At 37.2% G+C, this 23,867-nt stretch overlaps 2 protein-coding genes across 6 annotated transcripts in view; one reads left to right on the top strand and one right to left on the bottom strand.

Annotated features, from left to right (window-relative positions):
- The window catches only part of ANKS1B (ankyrin repeat and sterile alpha motif domain containing 1B), a 1,152,360-nt gene that overhangs the window by 311,554 nt on the left and 816,939 nt on the right, over window positions 1-23,867 (top strand). For all 5 annotated transcript variants that reach the window (XM_060025438.1, XM_060025440.1, XM_060025439.1 and 2 more), the window contains exon 9: window positions 3,563-3,706. In XM_060025438.1, the coding sequence (XP_059881421.1) occupies window positions 3,563-3,706 (144 nt within the window). The remainder of the gene's footprint in view (window positions 1-3,562; window positions 3,707-23,867) is intronic.
- On the bottom strand, window positions 9,398-10,069 carry GARIN6 (golgi associated RAB2 interactor family member 6). The gene has a single exon (XM_060025922.1). It carries the CDS (start codon window positions 10,067-10,069, stop codon window positions 9,398-9,400), a length of 672 nt encoding a protein of 223 aa, XP_059881905.1.

Below are 23,867 nucleotides of genomic sequence, written 5' to 3'. Positions count from 1 at the left end.
AGATACAAATGTGAATAAGGCATGTTTACTTTCAGATATCTTACAATTAAGTTGGATAAGTAAGTTGAGTATGTATGTGTGTGAGTGTGTGTGTGTGTGTGTGTGTATATAAAACTCTTTCAGGATAAAATTTAATTAAAAAAAGCAACATTTATTGTTTATTTTTTATGAACCAGTTGCTGTCAAGCAACTAATTTTATCCGCATACAGCCCTATCAAGTAAGAACTGTTATTATGCCTGCTTTGCAGATGAGGAAACTGAGGATTAGTAAGATTATGTGATTTGCTCAGTCACACAACTTGCATGTGGCAGAGCCAGGAATGTATATCTGTTTGTATATCTTAAATGTATGTTTGTTTGACTTCAAGGCTTTTGCTCTTTGCCAGAGAGATGATGCAGTCTATCATCTCAAAGTGTGTGTGAAATAACACAATACACAAACTCTCAGAGCTATAGACGTTCAGAAGAGAGCAACATCATTTCTATTTGTGGGAAATCTGGAAAATATACGTAAGAGGTGAAATCTGAACTGTATTTTGAGGAATCAATGCGATTATAAGAGAATAATAGCTAAAGACAGTAGTTAATATTTACTGAAATCTTACTATGTTTCAGGCACTTTATATTCATTACCTTATTATCAGGAAAAAATTCTGAGGGAGGTACTACTGTACTATTTTCCCACTGCATAGGTGAGGTAAGTGAGGGGGACAGTGGTCATATCTGATGAAAATTACACTACTAAGTAGGCTAATAAGTAAGAGAGTTAGAACTTGAATCCAGGACTAATTTTAGAGCCTAAACTCTTAACCAGTACAATAGCTATATGGAGAAGTGAGGTGGGGGCATGAACAAAACATGGAACAGATTAGGAAAGGGTAAACAATTCCATTTGGGTATAGTCTGGGGTGAGTAAAATAGAGTAAGAAAAAGAACTGAAAAATAGTTTGATCATGAAACCTTGAGCCATATTAAGGAATTTTGATATTATTTGCTGTACAGTGGGAAATAATTGGAGCTTTATGAGCTGGGGAGAGACATAAGCAGAGTTTTTCTTTGTGGAGGAGAAAGAGACAGAGGAAGAAAACTGATTAATCTATAAAATGTTGATAATTCTTAGCCAAGTATGTAATCATTTATAGAGCCGTACGTGTCAACCATGATGGTCAGACCAGTGACTGATCATTAGTTGGTGAAGGAGATGCCCATTTGATCATTCTGTTCATTTTTGTAGACGGCATTGATCAAACATATACATGCTCTAGAGTCAGGTAGTGTGGATTAGAATCCTTTTTCTGTCACTTACCAGCTCTTGACCTTGGGTTTTACTTGACTTCTCTGTGCCTTAGTTTAGTATTGGCCTAAAAGCATTGTGTGAATTAAAATAATGAATAATAGAGTGTTCAATAGATTGTAGCTATTGTTATTATTGTATCTTACAGACAGTAACTGATTGAAGGACTACTGAAGTTCATAATTTCTCAGTTATTGAAAATTGATAAAGGGAAATTTAAGATGTGAATATAAAAATCAGTCATTTTATGAAGTCTTATTTTCTGTTTTTAAAAGTAACAGCTTTTGGGGGGAGGTGGGTGCTATTTATAATTCAGAATGTAAACTATCTTTACTAACTTCAGTAATCATGATCTATCAATGTTGTACACTGAACACTACATTCTGAATATTTTTAGACAAACTTACTGTCTTTCCAGTTTTTTAAAAAAATTCAGTCTGCTGAGTATTCAGCAGGCTCTTTGAATGTGGAATTTTTCTTCAGTTCTGACAAAATTTCTTGCATTTGTACTTTGACAACTTCTTCTCACCTTTACATGAAGCATTCTTCGTTTGATCCCCTAATTTTCTTAACTTTTAATGTCTTTAGATCTTTTGTTCTGTCCTCTGGGAAATTTGCTGTGACTTATTTTCCAGCGGTTCTATTGGATTTTATGCATTTATTTGTTTTGTAGCATTCTGTTCTTGTTTTAGGGATGCAAATATCTTCTATCTCTCTGCGGATATTATTTATAACTTTTTTCTGTATATTTATGTTGTTCTGTTAAAGCAGCAGTTCCCAACCTTTTTGGCACCAGGGACTGGTTTCATGGAAGACAGTTTTTCCACAGATGGGGGGAGGGGGATGGTTCAGGCGGTAATGCGAGTGATGGGGAGCGGCAGATGAAGCTTTGCTCACTTACCTTCTGCTGTGTGGCCCAGTTCCTAACAGGGGTCTCTGGGGGTTGGGACCCTTGTTTTAAAGGTTTCCTTCCAATATGTGGTGATCCTTGTGTTTTTGTTCATATTTAACTAAAAAATTAGGAATTGTTTATGTGGATGGAGTTTGTAGAGAGGGGGCTTCACAGTAGGCATTAAGGCATAGATGCCCCACCATTTTCCTAAATACGTACAGATCACTTTTCTTGAGAGGTCCATTTTTGCAGAGAGGAATATATTCTTGGATCCTACCTGGAGGATATGAACTTAGCTCTCATGTTCTCTAAGACAAATGTGGGAAGGCACTGGGGTAGGTTGAGAATCTTCATTTACTACATAGATGTTCACTTAATTTCATTGTTTTTAACGAGGAACCCCTCGGCTTATTGTACATAGATTCTTAAAATTCATAATCCCTTTGCTTCAACCTCATCAGAATGTAAACCTCCAATTTCTTGTCAGGTGGTGAAGGTTTAGTTTCTCAGCTGGCTGAGGTGGAGTTTCCATTCTGTTTCAGCTCCACCAGCACCTACACCTTCACAGGTAGTCAGTCTCTCTAATTCTTAACCCCTTTTGAGGGCGTTGAATCATGAATAGATCTGCTTCTTATTCTTCCTCCTTGCAGGCACTTTGTTTTCAGTTTTCTCAAGTTTGCTAAGTTAATTTGATAAATCATCTGTTTATCATTATCTAAACGTTTTCTTGATATTGCTCATCTGCTAACATCCCTCCAGTTGTCCTTGTCCTTATGGTTTAGACCATTTTTACAAAAGTTTTGCTGTCATTTAAGTGGGATTTGGGAAGTAGTAAAAGTAAATATGTATGTTTAACATGGAAGTCCTATTATTAATTTTAAAAGTATTACCCCTCTTATATGTATAACACAAAATTTTATGAAGCTCATGTTTTTTCAGAAAGGAGACTATCATTTTGGTGATAGTGAAAAATGGGCTTTTTATCAATTCCTGTTTCAATAAAGTATTTCCATGCTATTTCTCTGATTGCATTAGAAATCATAATATTTTTCTCATTTGTTGCTATTCCTGTATTTTCTTGGGTCATTTCCATGTCCTGTTCTTCAATACAAACTTTGTAATTTACCAGTCTTTTTCATCCAGCTTTTTCACTTTCAGTTTTCTTTCACTTTCAACTTCGAGTTGAATTATACATGCTTTCTGGCTGATTCACGTGGCACAGCCACATAACTATGGCTAGAATTAAGCTGACTTCTGCTTGCTAACATACACCATAAGAAATTTATGTAATTTAATTGATGTTAAGATATCTAAATGACACTGATATAATATATACATTGATATAATTAATATAGACATATAAATTTAATTTCAGAGAACTTCATCTACAATAAATTTGTCACCAGGAGAAGTGGAAGAAGAAGATGATGATGAAAACACTTGTGGGCCCTCAGGACTCTGGGAAGCATTAACTCCTTGTAATGGCTGTAGGAACCTTGGCTTCCCCATTCTTGCACAGGTAATGGTTTGCTTTCTTAAGGTACAATAAAACATAAAAATGGTTGCCTATGTTTTTAAGTAAATTTCTTTTCTTCCCCTCTGCAAATCCAATTAGTGTCTTCTTCACTTCGTAATTTTTCTTCAGTTGAAGGTCAGTAAAATGCTTATGTAATTAGCTGTACATGTATGCATATGCAAACACATAGTCTATATAAATTTTTGTGCTTGTTTTATTTTTGTCATGATGCTAGTTCCAGAAAAATTGAGTTGCTTATGAAGTTTTAGTATCTATGATTTGGAAATATTTCATTAAAAAATGCTATTTTGAAATTAAATCACAATTTATATTTAAATAATAATAAAAATGATTTAAAAGGAAGCATATGAAAGCTCTTTAAAAGCAGCAGTGATTATTTTTCTTAGCACAATGGAATATCATAGAATAATGTGTGCCACTGAAGATTATGCACTACAATTCAAAAATGAGACCACAACACTAAAACATCATTTACAATTTTGAAATCATTTCACTACTCATTAAGTCACTTTTAATTCTATTGTGTCACCTTCAAATTTTTGTTGTGTACTGTGGTCTGCGAGCCCTTAGAGGAGTTTCAGAAATAAATAAAATAAGCCAAACAGAATTAGGAAATGTGAAGCCACAAAGAAAATATCTCTACATGAAGACGAAAAAGCACTTAATATGAAAAACAGTGTAATGGCTAAGGTATGTATATGTAGCCACGTAGAACATGAGTGCAAAAATAATCTAGGACAGAAAATAACTCATCATATCTCAAAAATATTATTTTCTGTTTTGCAACAAATATGAAACAGTTTTGTCTAAGAAACCATTACATGTTTTTACATGTATGTCATAATTTGATCACAGCCACCCAAATTACAATATAAATTTATTGTAGCACACTAACTGGGATAATCAAATCAGCATATAGTACTTAAAGAAACTCTTCACCTTAATATGAACTATTTATAGAACTTTATGACAATTTATACTAACCATTAAAGAATTATTATCAATATATACTGGGCTATGAGATCCATAAAGGTAGAGACTATGTGTTGCTTGGTGTCTCCGATCTAATGCCAACATTGTTCCTGGCATGTTGTCAGAATTAAGTAGTAGTTGAATTAAATAATAAACAAATGTGTATGTTCTGTAGGGTTTCATTTCTTCACTTAAAGTTTTTACGTGTAGAGTTTTACCTCATATACAGAAGGGTGTACGAGAAAGGAAATTAAGAAACATAGGTTTTAATTTTATTAATATTCTCTTATCTGCTTAACAATTTATCAATAATTGAATGTTTTTACCTATTTTTTTGTTTTATAAAATTAACACCTTTGTATTTTTTATTTTAAAAGTAGAATTCTTATAAAGTAGTAGGGCTCTAAGCTATCAGTAATATATGGCTGTATCTGGGTTCTCCATTACCTTACTAACATTTACTTTTATTTTTTTAATTTTAATTTATTTTGTTTTATTAGGTTTGGTAGTAGGCTTGGTAGTAACTTGCTTTTGGTTTACAATTTTTAAATATTTTTCTTTGACTATTTTTCTGTGGAGACTTGCATTGCTCCAATAGGTATTGAGTATTACTATTTTAGTAGTTACATTTACCATAAAATGTTTCCCAGCCTGCAGCTTTTCTTTTTTTCTTAATATTGTATGAGCGTATGTTGTGTAGTTTTTTAAACTATCAAATTCATTAAACTTCTTGGTCTTATTTTTTTGATCCATTTCATCCAGAATTCCTTTTAACAAATTTCAAATATGGCTCTATATTTGTTTTTAACTTGTTGATATATGGTTTTTCTATGACTTTCCATTTGGCAATAACTCCCATTACTTTCATTATATTTCATCCTGTTTGTCGTGGGGTTTCTTCTGAACCTCTTAATTTTCCTATTTTTAAAAACAATGACCCCCCTTTTGATATTTGTACATATATATGGCAGGAGAAATCATTATTGTATTAAAACTATTAACTGACATTGTCTGCTCTTTAAATTTATATTTTATAATTACTATGTCAAGTTTAAAAAGTATTCTTATTGGGATTTTAATTGTTACTGCATTAAATCTATAAATTTACTTGAGATGCAGTATGTTTTTTTTTAATGTCTTCAATCTAACAAATCAAAAGTAGAATTCTTTTACCAGCGTTCTCTTCTAGCCTTCTTTTACTAATGTTCTCAATTTGTGATGAGCTCCCCTTTAACATTTATATGTGTGTGTGTGTGTGTGTGTGTGTATATATATATATATATATATATATATATATATATATATACACACACACACACATATCCATATATATATATAATTACAATAAAATGTTTAATGTGTGATGGTGCAAAACTATAAAAATACTTTATTATATTTCACAACAAAATTAATGTGCAATGGTTGGCACACTAGTATAGCTTAATACATTTATAGTTTAAAACTTTGATGTCATGTTGCTTTCTAGGCTTAATTTACCTTGTCCTGCCTCCTATTGGTTGCTTCTGTCCCTGGTTATGTATTTTGGAAGTTTTAGAATTTTCTTTGGCTAATAAATGTAGATCATAGATGGATCGGGATCTTTGAGAGTAATCTTTAGCATTTTATTCTGTCATCTGTTCATTTAATCACAATATCAAGTGAAGGGAAGGTTACAGATAGTTCAGAGCCTGATTGTAAATCCCTATTTAGTTTTATTACTACCCTTTCCTGTTAATAGAGCATGTTATTAGAGCAGAGAATTTGAGTTGAGTTGTATGGTGGATGATATTGCTTTCCTCCACCATCTTAGATGAGATGTCCACCTCTGCACCATGTGCAGTGCAGGGCTTTGAGGCTTTTTCCTAAAGAGTCAGTCCTGATGGGTGGAGACCCTCTGTTCACCATCCTGTTCACTCATGTAGCCTTCACTCGGTAAGGTTGAGATGAGGGGTCTGGATACTAAGTCTTTAGCTGTTTTGCAACATGCTTGCCAGCAGTCTCTGCTCCTGCAATCATCATACTCATGCTGCACCATGGGGAGATGCCAACAGCTCTTATTGATGGGCTAGAAGTACCCTCTGAGGACAAGAGGACTTGCAGTCCTTGCTAACAACAATATTAAGACATGTTGAAAGCAACCACTATGACCATGCTGACTGTACTTCCTCCTGGATCTAGGAAGGCTGCTCCTGCTGGGGCTGTGTTTCTCTTTTGAGTCTGCAAACATGGTTGCAGTCATATGCACAGCACCAGTGGTGGTGCCTGTTGTTACAATTGCTCCTTTTATCAGGCTCTGTAGGCTTTGTAACTGCAGAATTATGTGAACTCTTAAATGCAGTATAAGTGGGAGGCATGATGAATTCATTCCTCCCCAGCATAATCATAATAGGTGGCCCCAAACACTTCAGGGTTTATGTGAAGGCTCCTGATGCTCACTTGATCTTGATTCCTTCCATAGAAATAGGTAGCATTTGCCTAGGGAAAGACAAGTAAAATAAAGTGAGACCAGAAAGACTGCTCCCTTCTATTCCTATAGCTAAACAAAAGAGCTTATAAGAATTTTGAGCTCTCAAGTCCACTCTCCCATTTGATGCAACAGTGCCCCCTACAGTATCTCCACAGTGACCACAATGATCATCCAATTTGCTTGGACAGTTTGTGTCAGTGAGAACACTTACTAAAATACACTTTTGTTAGTATTTCTGCTGGTCAGGTGGTATGTGCCTTAATATTTTGATAGCTACTAGCAAATTGTGCACATCTCACTGTCACTGATGTATACAAAAATCAGTACAAGGCAGTCACAGGGAGACATACATTCTGCAACATGTCAGCTTAGCTGGGTTGGAGTATGTTCAAGAATAGATTGGATGATGAAATTAGAACACTCCCTAACGCCATACACAAAAATAAACTCAAAATGGATTAAAGACCTAAATGTGAGGCCAGACACTATAAAACTCTTAGAGGAAAACATAGGCAGAACACTCTATGACATAAATCACAGCAAGATCCTTTTTGACCCACCTCCTAGAGAAATGGAAATAAAAACAAAAATAAACGAATGGCACCTAATGAAACTTCAAAGCTTTTTCACAGCAAAGGAAACCGTAAACAAGACGAAAAAACAACCCTCAGAATGGGAGAAAATATTTGCAAATGAATAAACGGACAAAGGATTAATCTCCAAAATATATAAACAGCTCTTGCAGCTCAATATTAAAAAACAAACAGGGCTTCCCTGGTGGCACAGTGGTTGAGAGTCCACCTGCTGATGCAGGGGACACAGGTTCATGCCTCAGTCCGGGAAGATCACACATGCCGTGGAGTGGCTAGGCCCGTGAGTCATGGCCGCTGAGCCTGCGCCTCCGGAACCTGTGCTCTGCAACGGGAGAGGCCACAACAGTGAGAGGCCCGCATACCGCAAAAAAAACCCAAAAAAACAACCCAATCAAAAAATGGGCAGAAGACCTAAATAGACATTTCTCCAAAGAAGACATACAAATGGCCAAGAGGCACATGGAAAGCTGCTCAACATCACTAATTATTAGAGAAATGCAAATCAAAACTACAATGAGGTATCACCTCACACCAATCAGAATGGCCATCGTCAAAAAATCTACAAACAATAAATGCTGGAGAGGGTATGGAGAAAAGGGAACCCTCTTGCACCGTTGTTGGGAATGTAAATTGATACAGCCACTATGGAGAATAGTATGGAGTTTCCTTAAACTAAAAATAGAACTACCATATGACCCAGCAATCCCACTACTGGCATATACCCAGAGAAAACCATAACTCAAAAAGACACATGCATCCCAATGTTCATTGCAACAGTATTTACAATTGCCAGGACATAGAAGCAACCTAAATGTCCATCAACAGATGAATTGATAAAGAAGATGTTGCACATATATACAATGGAATATTACTCAGCCATAAAAAGGAACAAAACGGTGTCATTTGCAGAGATGTAGATGGACCTAGAGACTGTCATAGAGTGAAGTAAGTCAGAAAGAGAAAAATATATTAATGTGATATCTATCTATCTATATCTATCTATCTATCTATCTATCTATCTATCTATCTATCTATCTATCTATCTATGGAACCTAGAAAAATGGTATACATGATCTTATTTGCAAAGCAGAAATAGAGACACAGACGTAGAGAACAAATGTATGGATACCAAGGGGGAAGGGGGGGGTGAGATGAATTGGGAGATTGTGATTGACATATATACACTATTATGTATTAAATAGATAACTAATGAGAACCTACTGTACAGCACAGGGAACTCTCCTCGGTGCTCTGTGGTGACCTAAATGGGAAGGAAATCCAAAAAAGAGGGGATATATGTATATGTGTGGCTGATTCACTTTGCTGTATAGAGAAACTGACACAGCAGTGTAAAGCAACTATACTCCAATAAAAAAATGAGAAAAGCTAGAGAAACATAAAAAAAAGAATAGATTGGATGGTCAGGATGCTGCAGATGGCAATACAATATTGGATATGAAATTAAGGGTTGCTGACAGCTAAGGAATCTCTGAAATACAGCCTTGGGAAACACTTTGGAGAAGTACTAGGAACCTCCTCAGTGTGCCATGGCCTCCAAATGAGGCTCATTTGGCCCTGAGTCCTTCCAAAAATCCATGTATTTTCCAGGTGAGCCTGTGTACCAAAGCCTCTGCAGGACCTTTAGCTCTTCTCCCTAAGCACCTTGGCCTCGTCTTTTAGAGATTGCGGAGTGCTTACCACTGGGCCCTTACTCTCTTCCTCAAACCCAGTTATGTCCAGAGTGTCCCTAGCTGGAATGACCTGGGTGCTGCTGTAAGCCTCCACTGGTGGTCTCAGGATGTAAATGAGGTTTTCCCACTGAATGAAAAGATCTCTTGTATCTGAAGGGGGACACAGCTGAAGGTAGAAAGAGCGGCCAGTGGTAAGCTTCAGGTGGAGCGGTTGTTTTTTACTGTTATGGATGGATATCTTTACAAACTTCAAGGGAAGCAGCCTGGTTAGCTCTAAGATCTGTGTAGGCTTTTTACCTCTTTCCTGGGTGGCAGGGCCATATCTGTTATAGTCATCACAGATACCAGCTGGTCGGGCCAGCAGCATGACATCAGGTAGTGTGAGGCGGGGGCTGGTACGAACGATGCCGACAGTCACCATTCGGGCCCAGTTGTGCACATCAATCACTTCTCCTTTTCTGCTGACCTGTATAAAGTCACTCTCAAACACTGGTGCATAGTGGAATATAGGGTACTCCCCCTTGTACAGGTGTCGCTGCAGTTTCCCCATGGAGGTATTAAACTTGCTCATTGCAAGGCTGCCTTCGGCTTTGTAGTATGGTAATGTATATTGGCTGTTCATCGCTATCTTTTATCAAGACAGCTCCTAGAGGCTCCTCCGCACCTTCCTTACCACACCTTGCAGGGCACCCTGTTTCCCTGGTCTCGCTGGCAGGTGGGCTAGCAGTGGTCTTCTGCAGGCTTTGTCTCTGAGTGACTGAGGACAGGGTGGGGGAGCTGATTACTAACTGCTCAGTGCTAGAGACAGTTGCTCCTGGACCTGACTGTGCCCTGCCTAGAGCATGGAGACGTCAGGACATGCAGAGGTTGAGGCCCCAGTAGATATCAGGGTGCACAGATGTTGATGTGCACAGATATTGGTATTCAGTCGTAATTCCACTGCACCTCTCCTCCAGAAACTGTAGCTTCCAACTAGGCCTAAACCCCTCACAAGGCCACACAGATCAGCAGACCACCCCTCCTCCCATGGGTGGATCTAAGGATCTTAATACGTACTGACAAATTGCTTTCAGAAAGGGTTAGACAAACTTTCTGTTAGGTATGAGTTAAAACATGCATACTGTCTTATCCAGCACTTCTAACTGCAGACAGTTAGAATTAATTGTAGACAGTTTACCTTAAAGAGAATTGGACAAGGTGGTAAACAAGCTGGACGTACAGAACGTTTATCAAGGTTTATTGTAGCAAAAAATATCATAAACAGGATTAATATCTTACAGTGAGGATTTGGTTAAATAAATTATGGAGCATTCTATGGAAGAATACTCTGAAGCCGTAAGAATGATTATGTAGTTCCCTATTTATTGAAATGAAAAGATATACCTGATTTTTTTTTTAAAGAAAAAGAGCAAAACAAACATTTCGAACTAGCTTTATACTTGTGGTCCAATTTATGTAAAATCGTCTGTGTATGTGTGTTTGGGTATGAAAGTATAATATGTTCAGTGAAATGTTTAAAGTACTTATTTCTGGATGGTGTAAATTTTATTTTCTTTATAATTTCTATTTTTTTATTAGGATATTATTTCTATTAACAGGAAGAGTAAAGCTATTTTTATTAACAATATCTATTTTTACAGCCATCAAAAATTTTATGTTTTGACACACCCTCAAAATGCTGAGATTTTCCCTAGACATCTGTACCCTGACTACATGGTGAAAAGAGCCTTAAACATCACATTTATGCTCTATTCTTTACTCATTATCAAATTGGCCTACTAAAAAAGTTCTGAGAAATTTTGCCAGCTATTATAAATATTATAAATTCAGTAAGATTAAAATATCTTTATTGGCATGACAATATACATAACATGCACATACGTATGCACATAAAGCATAGTTTTTGAGTCTTCAGTTCTGTAAGTAAAAATGAACATTTTCTTCCCTTCATATTGAAGTATCTGGTTATTTCTGGTAATATGAATATTTTATTCTTTATTTATTGAGAGGCCTAGTCACATATCAATAGCAATTCTTACTGGCCTGTCCAAAGTCTTTATATTTTGATTTCCACTTCACGTCTACATTATTTATAATTAGCAAAAAGAATAAGCCTAACATACGTTTACTAATCAAACTAACCTTTCAAATGTATCCAAGAGGTTCTGGTATTTGTTGAAAGGAATAGGTACCACTGGATACAGTATAATTTAATTTAGGTGCTTTTTAAAAAGTAAAGTGAAGATATACCGATTTTCTTAAAAACACTTTTATGCTGTGCACGTATGTTACAAGATATTTATCTTAGGCTTCCACTAGACCACTGAGCTAATTGCCTTGTCTCCAGGGAAACCAGAAGCTATATTACTTGTAGGGCCTAAGGACTTTCAGGATTTTTTCCTAACCAGTTATTAGACCAACAACAGTAGAACCTCTCTTACTTGGCCTGGTAACTATGAGTATCAGTGTAGTGTTCTGGCAAATATGTCTATTTTCATGAGTCTGATGAAGTTTATCTTAAATTCCTCTAGGTATTTAGAAAACTATCTTAATATTTGCTTCAATACTTAAGAAGCTCAGATGGCTAAATAAAAATCTACCTGGAACTGAGATTAATAAATTCTTGGGAGACTAACCTAAGAAAACATTGGTACGATTTATGTCAGAGAATGTTTTGCCTATGTTCTCTTCCAGGAGTTTTATGGTGTCATGTCTTATGTATGTTTTGAGTTTATTTTTGAGTTTATTTTTGTACATGGTATGAGGGTGTGTTCTAACTTCATTGATTTACATGCAGGTGTCCGACTTTCCAAGTACCACTTGCTGAAGAGACTGTCTTTTTCCCATTTTATATTCTTGCCTCCTTTGTCAAGGATTAGTTGACCATAGGTGTGTGGGTTTATTTCTGGGCTCCCTATTCTGTTGCATTGATCCGTATGCCTGTTTCTGTACCAAAAGGTAACATGCACCCCCATGTTCATAGCAGCACTGTTCACAATAGCCAAAACATGAAAACAACTTAAATGTCCATCAACACATGAATGGATAAAGAAGTTGTGATTGTATACGTATACACAATACTGTTCAGCCATAAAAAAGAATGAAATAATGTCATTTACAGCAACATGGATACAACTGGAGATTAGCATACTAAGTGAAGTAAGTCAGAAAGAGAAAGACAAATACCATATGGTATCACTTATATGTGTAATCTAAAATATGACACAAATGAACTTATCTACAAAACTGAAACAGACTCATAGACAAAGGGAACAGACTTGTGGTTGCCAAGGGGAAACGGGGAGGGAGAGGGATGGACTGGGGTTGGTAGATGCAAACTATTACATTTAGAATGGGTAAACAACAAGGTCCTACTGTAGAGCACAGGGAACTATATTCAATATCCTGTGATCAACTATAATGGAAAAGAATATAAAAAAAGAATGTCTACGTGTGTATTACTGAGTCACTTTGCTGCACAGCAGAGATTGGCACAAAACTGAAAATTAACTATAACTTCAATAAAAAAATTTTTTAAATAAATTATTTTTATGTAAATGCAGCAGCTCTTAGCTTTTCATAGTTAGTCATTAGACATTCTTAAAATAAATTTATGTTCCTTCTCCTCTACATAAGAGTCTGTGTCACTGGGTAAATTATTTAACCTCCCTGGGCCTTATATTTGTCATCCTTGACATTGAGATGATACTTTAGGTATCGTTTAACTCCAGAATAGTTACGGTTTTGGATAGGGGTTTAACTTTTCCCCTGTAATAAAACTACTACATACTTTGGAAATATTCCAAACAAAAATAATAAAGAATTATTCAGATATTAACAGCTCTGGGAATTTGTGATGCAATACATAATCTTATTCTGTTGCTGAATTTCTTCTTGCCAAAACTTTTAAAGGAACCAACATTTGAAATATGGAAATGGCAAAAATGTTAGTTCAGTAAGATGAGCATTCAGTGGGGGCAGTGCTTAAAACTATGTAGGTGAAAATATGAGTTAAACATTTTAAACAGAATTCAGTTAATAATGGACATGGCTGTAGTAGGCAGATTAATTCCCTCCAAAGATGCCCATATCTAATCTTTACAACTTGTGAATATGTGACCTTACATGGCAAAGGGACTTTGCAGATATGATTAAGTTAAGGATCCTGAGGTAGGGAGATACCCTGGATTATTCAGGTGGACCCAGTGTGAGCCCAATGGTCCTTATGGTGATCCAGTGGGTAAGACTTTGTGCTCCCAATGCAGGGAGCCAGGGTTTGATCCCTGCTTGGGGAACTAGATCCCGCATGCATGCCGCAATTAACAAGTCCACATGCTGCACTAAGAAGCCCGCATGCCACAACTAAGAAGCCCACATGCCACAACTAAGAAGTCCTCATGCTGCAACTAAAGATCCCACCTGCTGCAATGAAGATCCCCTGTGCCACAACAAAGACCCAGTGCAGCCAAAATAAATAAGTAAGTAAATAAATAAATATTTAAAAAAGAAAAAGGATAGAGGGTCAAAGTCAGAGAAGGATATGTGATGATGGATACAGAGGTTGAAGTGATGTGGCCATGAACCAAGGAATGTAGTTGGCTGAAAAGTAGGAAATGCATTCTCCCCTAGAGGATCCAGCCCCACCAATATCTTGATTTTAGCCCTGTGAGAATCATTTTGGACTTTTGACATTCAGAACTATAAGAGAATAAATTTCTGTTGTTTTAAGCTACTGAGTTTGTGATAATTTGTTATAGCAGCCCTGGGAAACTAACACACATTTTGGTACCTAGAAGTGGGATGCTGCTGTAACAAATACACTAAAATGTGGAAGTGGCTTTGGAGTTGGACAGTGGGTAGGAGCTGGAATAATTTTGAGTAGCATGATAGAAAAAGCCTAGATTGCCTTGAACATAAACGTGACTATTAAAGATTCTTCCAGTAGGGCTTATAAGTAACTGATATGGTACAGAAAACCTATTTTGTCTTAGAAAATACCTAAATTGTCATAAACAGCACCATACTCAATGCTGAAAAGCAGAAAGCATTTCCTTTAAGATCAGGAACAAGACGAGGATGAACACACTTACCACTTTTATTCAGCATAGTTTTGGAAGTCCTAGCCACAGAATCAGAAAAGAAAAATAAAAGGAATCCAAATTGAAAGGGGAAGAAATAAAGCTCTCACTGGGAATTCACTTGCAGTCTAGTGGTTAGGACTCTGCACTTTCACTGCCAGGGGCACAAGTTCAATCTCTAGTCGGGGAACTAGGATCCTGCAAGCTGCATGGCGTGGCCTAAAAACAAAATAAAACAAACCCCCCCCAAAACAACAACCAATTCTCACTGTTTGCAGATGACATGATACTATATGTAGAAATCCTAAAGTTGCCACCAAAAAACTGTTAGATATAATAAATGAATTCTGTAAAGTTACATGATAAACAATTGATATACAAAAATATGTTGTTTCTATACACCAACAATGGACTATCAGAAAGAGAAATTAAGGAAGCAGTCCCATTTAGAATTGCATCAATAAGAATAAAATACCTAGGAATAAATCCAACCAAGGAGGTAAAAGACCTGCTGTTCAGAAAACTATAAGCCTCTGCTGAAAGAAATTGAAGATGACACAAAATAATGGAAAGATACACTGTGCATATGGACTGGAAGAATTAATATTGTTAAAATAACCACACCTCCAAAGGCAATCTACAGATTCAATGCAATCTCTGTCAAAATACCCACGGCATTTTTCACAGAACTAGAACAAATAATTCTAAAATTTTTATGGAAACACAAAAGATCCTGAGCAGCCAAAACAATCTTGAGAAAGAACAAAGCTGGAGGTATCATGCTCCCTCATTTCAAACTATACTACAAAGCTATAGTAATCAAAATAATATTGTACTGGTGCAAAAACAGACACATAGATCAATGGAACGAAATAGAGATCCCAGAAATAAACCCACACTTATATGATCAATTAATCTCTGACAAATGAGGCAAGAACATACAATGGGGAAAAGACAGCCTCTTCAATAAATGGTGTTGGGAAAACTGGACAGCTACATGCAAAAGAATCAAACTGGAATACTTTCTCACACCATATACAAAAAAACCCCCTCAAAATAGATTAAAGACTTAAATACAAGACCTGAAACCATAAACCTGCTACAAGAAAACATAGACAGCATGCTCTTTGACATCAGTCTTAGCAATATTTTTTTGGTTATGTCTCCTCAGGCAAGGGAGGTAAAAGCAAAAATAAACAAATGGGACTACATTGAACTAAAAAGCTTTTGCACAGTGAGCTAAACTATCAACAAAAGAAAACAGCCTACTGAATGGGAGAAAATATTTGCAAATGGTATATCCAATAAGGGGTTAATATACAAAATATACAAATAACTCATTCAACTCAACATCAAAACAAACAACTTGATTAAAAAGTAGACAGAGGATCTGAATAGACATTTTTCCAAAGAAGGCATACAGATGGTCAACAGGCACATGAAAAGATGCTGAACATCACTAGTGGTCAGGGATATGCAAATCAAAACCGCAAAGAGATACCAGCTCACACCTGTCAGGATGGCTGTTATCAAAGACAACAAGAAAAAAAACCCAAAAAACAAATAACCAGTGTTGGCTAGGATGTAGAGACAAGGGAACCCTCCTGCACAGATGATGCGAATGTAAACTATTGTCGTTGCTATGGAAAATAGTATGGCAGTGTCTCCAAAAATTAAAAATAGAACTAACAGACAATCCAGCAAATCTACTCCTGGGTATTTATCTGAAGAAAATGAAAACAGTAGTTTGAAAAGATATATGCACCCTTATGTTCATTGCAGCATTATTTATAATAGCCAACATATGGAAGCAGCCTAAGTGACTATCAATGGATGAATGGATAAGAAGGTGTGGTATATACATACACAATGGAATATTACTCAGCCATAAAAATATTCTTGCTGTTTGTGACACCGTGGATGGACCTAGAGGGTATCATGCTAAGAAAAATGTCAGGTAAAGAAAGATAAATACCATTGAATGTAAATGAATGAGAAAATATAAACAGATTCATAGATACAGAGAACAAACTGGCGGTTTCCAGAAAGGAGGGGGTGAAGGGCTGAGTGAAATAGGAAGAGAGGTTAAGAAGTACAGTCTTCCAGTTATAAGTCATGGGGTTGTAATGTGCATCATAGGGAATATAGTCGATAACACTAATAAATTGGTATGGTGTTAGGTGGTAACGACTTATTGTGGTGATCGTTTTGTAATACATAAAAATATTGAATCACTGTGTCATACAGCTGAAACTAATATAATATTGTAAGTCAATTATACTTCAATAAAAATACTTTATTGCTAAAAACTATCCATCATCTGATCTGAGTCTTCAGAGAGTTACAATCTTTTTGCTGGTGGAGGATTTTGCCTCAATGTCAATGGCTGCTGACTCATCAGGGTAGTATTTGCTGCAGGTTGGGGTGGCCGTGCCAATTTCTTAACATAAGATCATAATGAAGTTCGCTGCATCAACTGACTCTTCCTTTCATGAATGATTTCCCTGTAGCATGCAAGGATGTTTGATAGCATTTTACCCACAGTAAAACTTCTTTCAAAATTGGAGTCAATCCTCTCAAACCCTGCAGCTGCTCTATCAACTAATAAGTTTATGTAATATTTGAAATCCTGTTGTCATTTTAATAATCTTTACAGCATCTTCACCAGGAGTAGATTCCATCTCAAGAAACCACTCTCTTTGCTCATTCGTAAGAAGCATCTCCTCATCCATTAAAGTTTTATCATGAGACTGCAGCAATTCAGTCACATCTTCAGGCTTCACTCCTAATTCTTGTTCTCTTGCAGTTTCTACCACATCTGCAGTTACTTCCTCCATTGAAGTCTTAAACTCCTCAAAAGTCATTCATGAGGATTGAAATCAACTTCTTCGAAACTCTTGTTAATGTTAATATTTTGACCTCTTCCCATGAATCATAAATGTTCTTAGTGGCATCTAGAATGGTGAATCCTTTCCTGAAGGTTTTCAATTGACAGCCCAGATGCATCAGAGGAATCATAATCTATGACAGCTTAGCCTTACAAATGTATTTCTTAAATTGTAATACTTGAAAGTCAAAATGACTCCTTGATCCATGGGCTGCAGAATGAATATTGTGTTAGCAGGCATGAAATCAACATGAATCTTGTACATCTCTATCGGAGCTCATGGGTGATCAGGTGCTTGTTAGTAATATCTTGAAAAGAATTTTTATTTTTTCTGAATAATATCAACAGTGGACTTAAAATATTCAGTAAACCATGTTGTAAGCAGATGGACTGTCATCCAGGATTTGTTTTTCCATTTTTAGAGCATAGACAGAGTAGATTTAGCATAATTCTTTAGGGCCCTAGGATTTTAAGAATGTTAAGTGAGCATTGGCTTCAACTTGAAGTCACCAGCTGCATTAGTTCCTAATATGAGAGTCAGCCTGTCCTTTGGTGCTTTGAAGCCAGGCATTGACTGCTCTTTACCTATGAAAGTCGTCTTCTTCCAATATAAGGCTGTTTCTCTAAATCGAAAATCTGTTGTTTAGTATAGCTACCTTTATTAATTATCTTAGCTAGATCTTCTGAATAACTTGATGCAGCTTCTGCATCAACACTTGCTTCTTCACCTTACACTTTTCTTTAATTTTTTTTTTTTCTTCAGCACGCGGGCCTCCCACTGCCGTGGCCCCTCGCGCCGCGGAGCACAGGCTCCAGACGCGCAGGCCCAGCGGCCATGGCTCAGGGTCCAGCCGCTCCACGGCGTGTGGGATTTTCTCGGACCAGGGCCCGAACCCGTGTCCCCTGCATCGGCAGGCGGACTCCCAACCACTGCGCCACCAGGGAAGCCCCACCTTACACTTTTATATTTTGGAGACAGCTTCTTTCCCTAAACCGCATGAACCAATTTCTGCTAGCCTTAAACTTTTCTTCTGCAGTTTACTTATCACTCTCGGCTTTCATAGCATTGAAGAGAGTTAGGGACTTGCTCTGGATTAGGCTTTGGCTTAAGGAAATGTTGTGGCTGGTTTAGTCTTCTGTCCAGACCACTGAAACTCTCTACATCAGCAATAAGGCTGTTTCACTTTCTCATTTGTGTGTTCACTGCAGTAGCACTTTAAATTTTCTTCAAGGGCTTTTCCTTGGCATTCACAACTTGGCTGATTGTTTGGCGCAAGAGCCCTAGCTTTTGGACTGTCTCAGCGTTCAGGGTGTCTTCCTCACTAAGCTTAATTGTTTCTAGGCTTTGATTTAAAGTGAGATAACATGGGACTCTTCCTTTCACTTGAACACTTACAGGCCACTGTAGAGTTATTAATTGGCATAATTTCAATATTGTTGTGTCATGGAAAAAGGAGGCCCGAGGAGAGGAATAGAAAGGCTGGTTGGTGGAGCAGTCGGAACACACACATTTATCCACTGTTTTCCTTTTTACTTGGGCACTGTTCATGGAGCTCCCAAACAATTACAATAGTAACATCAAAGATCACTGATCACAGATCACCACAATATAATAATAATGAAAAAGTTTGAAATATTGTGAATTATCAAAATGTGACATGGAGACATGAAGTGAGCAAATGCTTTGGAACAAAGGCAGTTATAGACTTATTCATTGCAGGGTTGCCAGAAACTTTGAATTGGTACAAAATCTGTGAGCACAGTTACGTGCATCGCAATAAAATGAGGTATGGCTGTAAATGTATAATAATGTAAACGTATAATGTGTATAAGTATATATGCATATATATATATATATATATGTATACAGTGTGTATTTTTAATTCTGTAATTTATCCTGGGTTCCTTCCCGCTCCCAAATTAATGATCAGTTGTACCAGCACCATTCATTGAATAGTCCAGCCTTTCTCAATTGATTTTTTTTTTTTGGCTGCGTTGGGTCTTCGTTGCTGTGCGCAGGCTTTCTCTCTAGTTGTGGCGAGCAGGGGCTACTCTTCGTTGTGGTTCTCAGGCTTCTCACTGCAGTGGCTTCTCTTGTTGTGGAGCACGGGCTCTAGGCACACGGGCTTCAGTAGTTGTGGCACGCGGACTCAGTAGTTGTGGCTTGCGGGCTGTAGAGTGCAGGCTCAGTAGCTGTGGCATATGGGCTTAGTTGCGCCATGGCATGTGGGATCTTCCCAGACCAGGGCTCGAACCCATGTCCCTTGCATTGGCAGGTGGATTCTTAACCACTGCGCCACCAGAGAAGTCCCTCTCTATTGATTTTAAATGTTACATTTGCGTACATTTCCCTGTTGAACTTAAAAAAAAATTGTGGTTAAATACACATTTAATATAGTAACCATTTTAAAGTATACCACCACTCTACTTTCTATCTCTTGATTTTGACTACTCTACCTCACTTAAGTGGGATCATATCAGTATTTGTCTTTTTGTGACTGGCTGTTTTACTTAGCATAATGTCCTGAAGGTTTATCCACATTATAGCATGTTTTAGAATTTCCTTCCTTTTTACAGCTGAGTAATATTCCATTGTATCTGTGTACCACATTTTGTTATCCATTCATCCACTGATGGATTCTTGGGTGGTTTCCACCTTTTGGGTCTTGTGAATAATGCTTCTGTGAATATGGATGTGCAGATACCTCTTTGAGATCCTACTTTAAGTTCTTCGGATAAATACACAGTAGTGAAATTTCTGGATCATATGGAAATTCTAGTTTTAATTTTTCGAGGAACCACCAGACTGTTTTCTATAGTTCTGCACATCATTCATTTCCACCAGCAATGCACAAGTGTTCCAATTTCTCCACATTCTCATCAACACTTGTTATTTTCTTTTTTTTTTTTTTTTTTGATAGTAGCTACTCTAATGGGCTTCAGGTGACATTTCATTGTAATGTTAATTTGCATTTCTCTAACAATTAAGTGATGTTGAGCATATTTTCATATGCTTGTTGGTCATTTGTATATCTTCTTTGAAGAATCTCTATTCAAGTCCTGTATCCATTTTAAACATTTGATTGTTATCTTTTTTTTTCTTTTTAGTTTTAACATCTTTATTGGACTACAATTGCTTTAAAATGGTGTGTTAGTTTCTGCTGTATAACAAAGTGAATCAGCTATACGTATTCATATATCCCCATATCTCCTCCCTCTGTGTCTCCCTCCCACCCCTCTAGGTGGTCACAGAGCACCAAGCTGATCACCCTGTGCTGTGTGGCTGCTTCCCACTAGCTAAATATTTTATATTTGGTAGTGTATATATGTCCATGCCATTCTCTCACTTCATCCTAGCTTACCCTTTTCCTCCCGACGTCCTGTAGTCCATTCTCTACATCTGCATCTTTATTCCTGTCCTGCCCCTAGGATCTTCAGAACCTTTTCTTTTTTGTTGTTTTTAGATTCCATATACATGTGTTAGCATACGGTATTTGTTTTTCTGTTTCTGACTTACTTCACTCTGTATGATAGACTCTAGGTCCATCCACCTCACTACAGATAACACAGTTTCATTTCTTTTTATGGCTGAGTAATATTCCATTGTATATATGTGCCACATCTTCTTTATCTGTTCATCTGTTGATGGACACTTAGGTTGCTTCCATGTGCTGACCATTGTAAATAGAGCTGCAATGAACATTGTGCTACATGACTCTTTTTGAATTATGATTTTTTTCAGGGTATATGCCCAGTAGTGGGATTGCTGGGTCATATGGTAGTTCTATTTTTAGTTTTTATAGGAACCTCCATACTGTTCTCCATAGTGGCTGTATCAATTTACATTCCCACCAACAATGCAAGAGGGATCCCTTTTCTCCACACCCTCTCCAGCATTTATTGTTTGTAGATTTTTTGATGATGGCCATTCTGACTGGTGTGAGGTGATACCTCATTGTAGTTTTGATTTGCATTTCTCTAATGATTAGTGACGTTGAGCATCCTTTCAAGTGTTTGTTGCAATCTGTATATCTTCTTTGGATAAATGTCTATTTAGGTCTTCCATCCATTTTTTTTTTTTGCGGTACGCGGGCCTCTCACCACTGTGGCCTCTCCCGTTGTGGAGCAGACTCAGCGCAGGCTCAGCAGCCATGGCTCACGGGCCCAGCTGCTCCGCAGCATGTGGGATCCTCCCAGACTGGGGCACGAACCCATGTCCCCCACATTGGCAGGCGGACTCTCAACCACTGCGCCAGCAGGGAAGCCCTCTGCCCATTTTTTGATTGGGTTGTTTGCTTTTTTGATATTGAGCTGCATGAGCCGCTTGTATATTTTGGAGATAAATCCTTTGTCAGTTACTTCATTTGGAAATATTTTCTCCCATTCTGAGGGTTGTCTTTTCATCTTGTTTATGGTTTCCTTTGCTGTGCAAAAGCTTTTAAGTTTCATTAGGTCCCATTTGTTTACTTTTGTTTTTATTTCCATTTCTTTAGGAGGTGGGTCAAAAAGGATCTTGCTGTGATTTATGTCATAGAGTGTTCCACCTATGTTTTCCTCTAAGAGTTTTATAGTGTCTGGCCTTACATTTAGGTCTTAATCCATTTTGAGTTTATTTTTGTGTATGGTGTTACAGAGTATTCTAATTTCATTCTTTATATGTAGCTGTCCAGTTTTCCCAGCACCACTTATTGAAGAAACTGACTTTTCTTCATTGTATATTCTTGCCTCCTTTGTCATAGATTAGGTGACCATATGTGCATGAGTTTATCTCTGGGCTTTCTGTCCTGTTCCATAGATCTATATTTCTGTTTTTGTGCCAGTATCATACTGTTTTTTGTTTTTTGTTTTCAAATTGAAGCTTCTTTTATTTTTTATTATCACATCCCACTAAAAATATAAATAGTTCCCTGTGCTATATACTACATCCTTGTTTCTTATCTATTTTTTTTTACATCTTTATTGGAGTATAATTGCCTTACAATTGTGTGTTAGTTTCTGCTTTATAACAAAGTCAATCAGTTATACATATACATATACATGTTCCCATATCTCTACCCTCTTGCGTCTCCCTCCCTCCCACCCTCCCTATCCCACCCCTCTAGGTGGTCACAAAGCACCGAGCTGATCTCCCTGTGCTATGTGGCTGCTTCCCACTAGCTATCTATTTTACGTTTGGTACTGTATATATGTCCATGCCACTCTCTCACTTTGTCACAGCTTACCCTTCCCCCTCCCCACGTCCTCACGTCCATTCTCTAGTAGGTCTGTGTCTTTATTCCTGTCTTACCCTTACGTTCTTCATGACATTTTTTTTTCTTAAATTCCATATATATGTGTTAGCATACGGTATTTGTCTTTCTCTTTCTGACTTACTTCACTCTGTATGACAGACTCTAGGTCCATCCACCTCATTACAAATAGCTCAATTTCGTTTCTTTTTATGGCTGAGTAATATTCCATTGTATATATGTGCCACATTTTCTTATCCATTAATCCGATGATGGACACTTAGATTGTTTCTGTCTCCTGGCTATTGTAAATAGAGCTGCAATGAACATTTTGGTACATGACTCTTTTTGAATTATGGTTTTCTCAGAGTATATGCCCAGTAGTGGGATTTCTGGGTCATATGGTAGCTCTGTTTGTAGTTTTTTAAAGAACCTCCATACTGTTCTACATAGTGGCTGTACCAATTCACATTCCCACCAGCAGTGCAAGAGTGTTCCCTTTTCTCCACACCCTCTCCAGCATTTATTGTTTCTAGATTTTTTGATCATGGCTGTTCTGACTGGTGTGAGATGATATCTCATTGTAGTTTTGATTTGCATTTTGATTTGCATTGATGTTGAGCATTCTTTCATGTGTTTGTTGGCAGTCTGTATATCTTCTTTGGAGAAATGTCTATTTAGGTCTTCTGCCCATTTTTGGATTGGGTTGTTTGTTTTTTTGTTATTGAGCTGCATGAGCTGCTTGTAAAATTGGAGATTAATCCGTTGTCAGTTGCTTCATTTGCAAATATTTTCTCCCGTTCTGAGGGTTGTCTTTTGGTCTTCTTTATGGTTTCCTTTGCTATGCAAAAGCTTTGAAGTTTCGTTAAGTCCCATTTGTTTATTTTTGTTTTTATTTCCATATCTCTAGGAGGTGGGTCAAAAAGGATCTTGCTGTGATTTATGTCATAGAGTGTTCTGCCTGTGTTTTCCTCTAAGAGTTTGATAGTTTCTTGCCTTACATTTACGTCTTTAATCCATTTTGAGCTTATTTTTGTGTATGGTGTTAGGGAGTGATCTAATCTCATACTTTTACATGTACCTGTCCGGTTTTCCCAGCACCACTTATTGAAGAGGCTGTCCTTTCTGCACTGTACATTCCTGCCTCCTTTATCAAAGATAAGGTGACCATATGTACATGGGTTTATCTCTGGGCTTTCTATCCTGTTCCATTGATCTGTATTTCTG

This window comes from Delphinus delphis, chromosome 11, assembly GCF_949987515.2.
Source record: "Delphinus delphis chromosome 11, mDelDel1.2, whole genome shotgun sequence".
NCBI lineage: Eukaryota > Metazoa > Chordata > Mammalia > Artiodactyla > Delphinidae > Delphinus > Delphinus delphis.
This window is presented reverse-complemented; position numbering and strand designations above follow the sequence as displayed.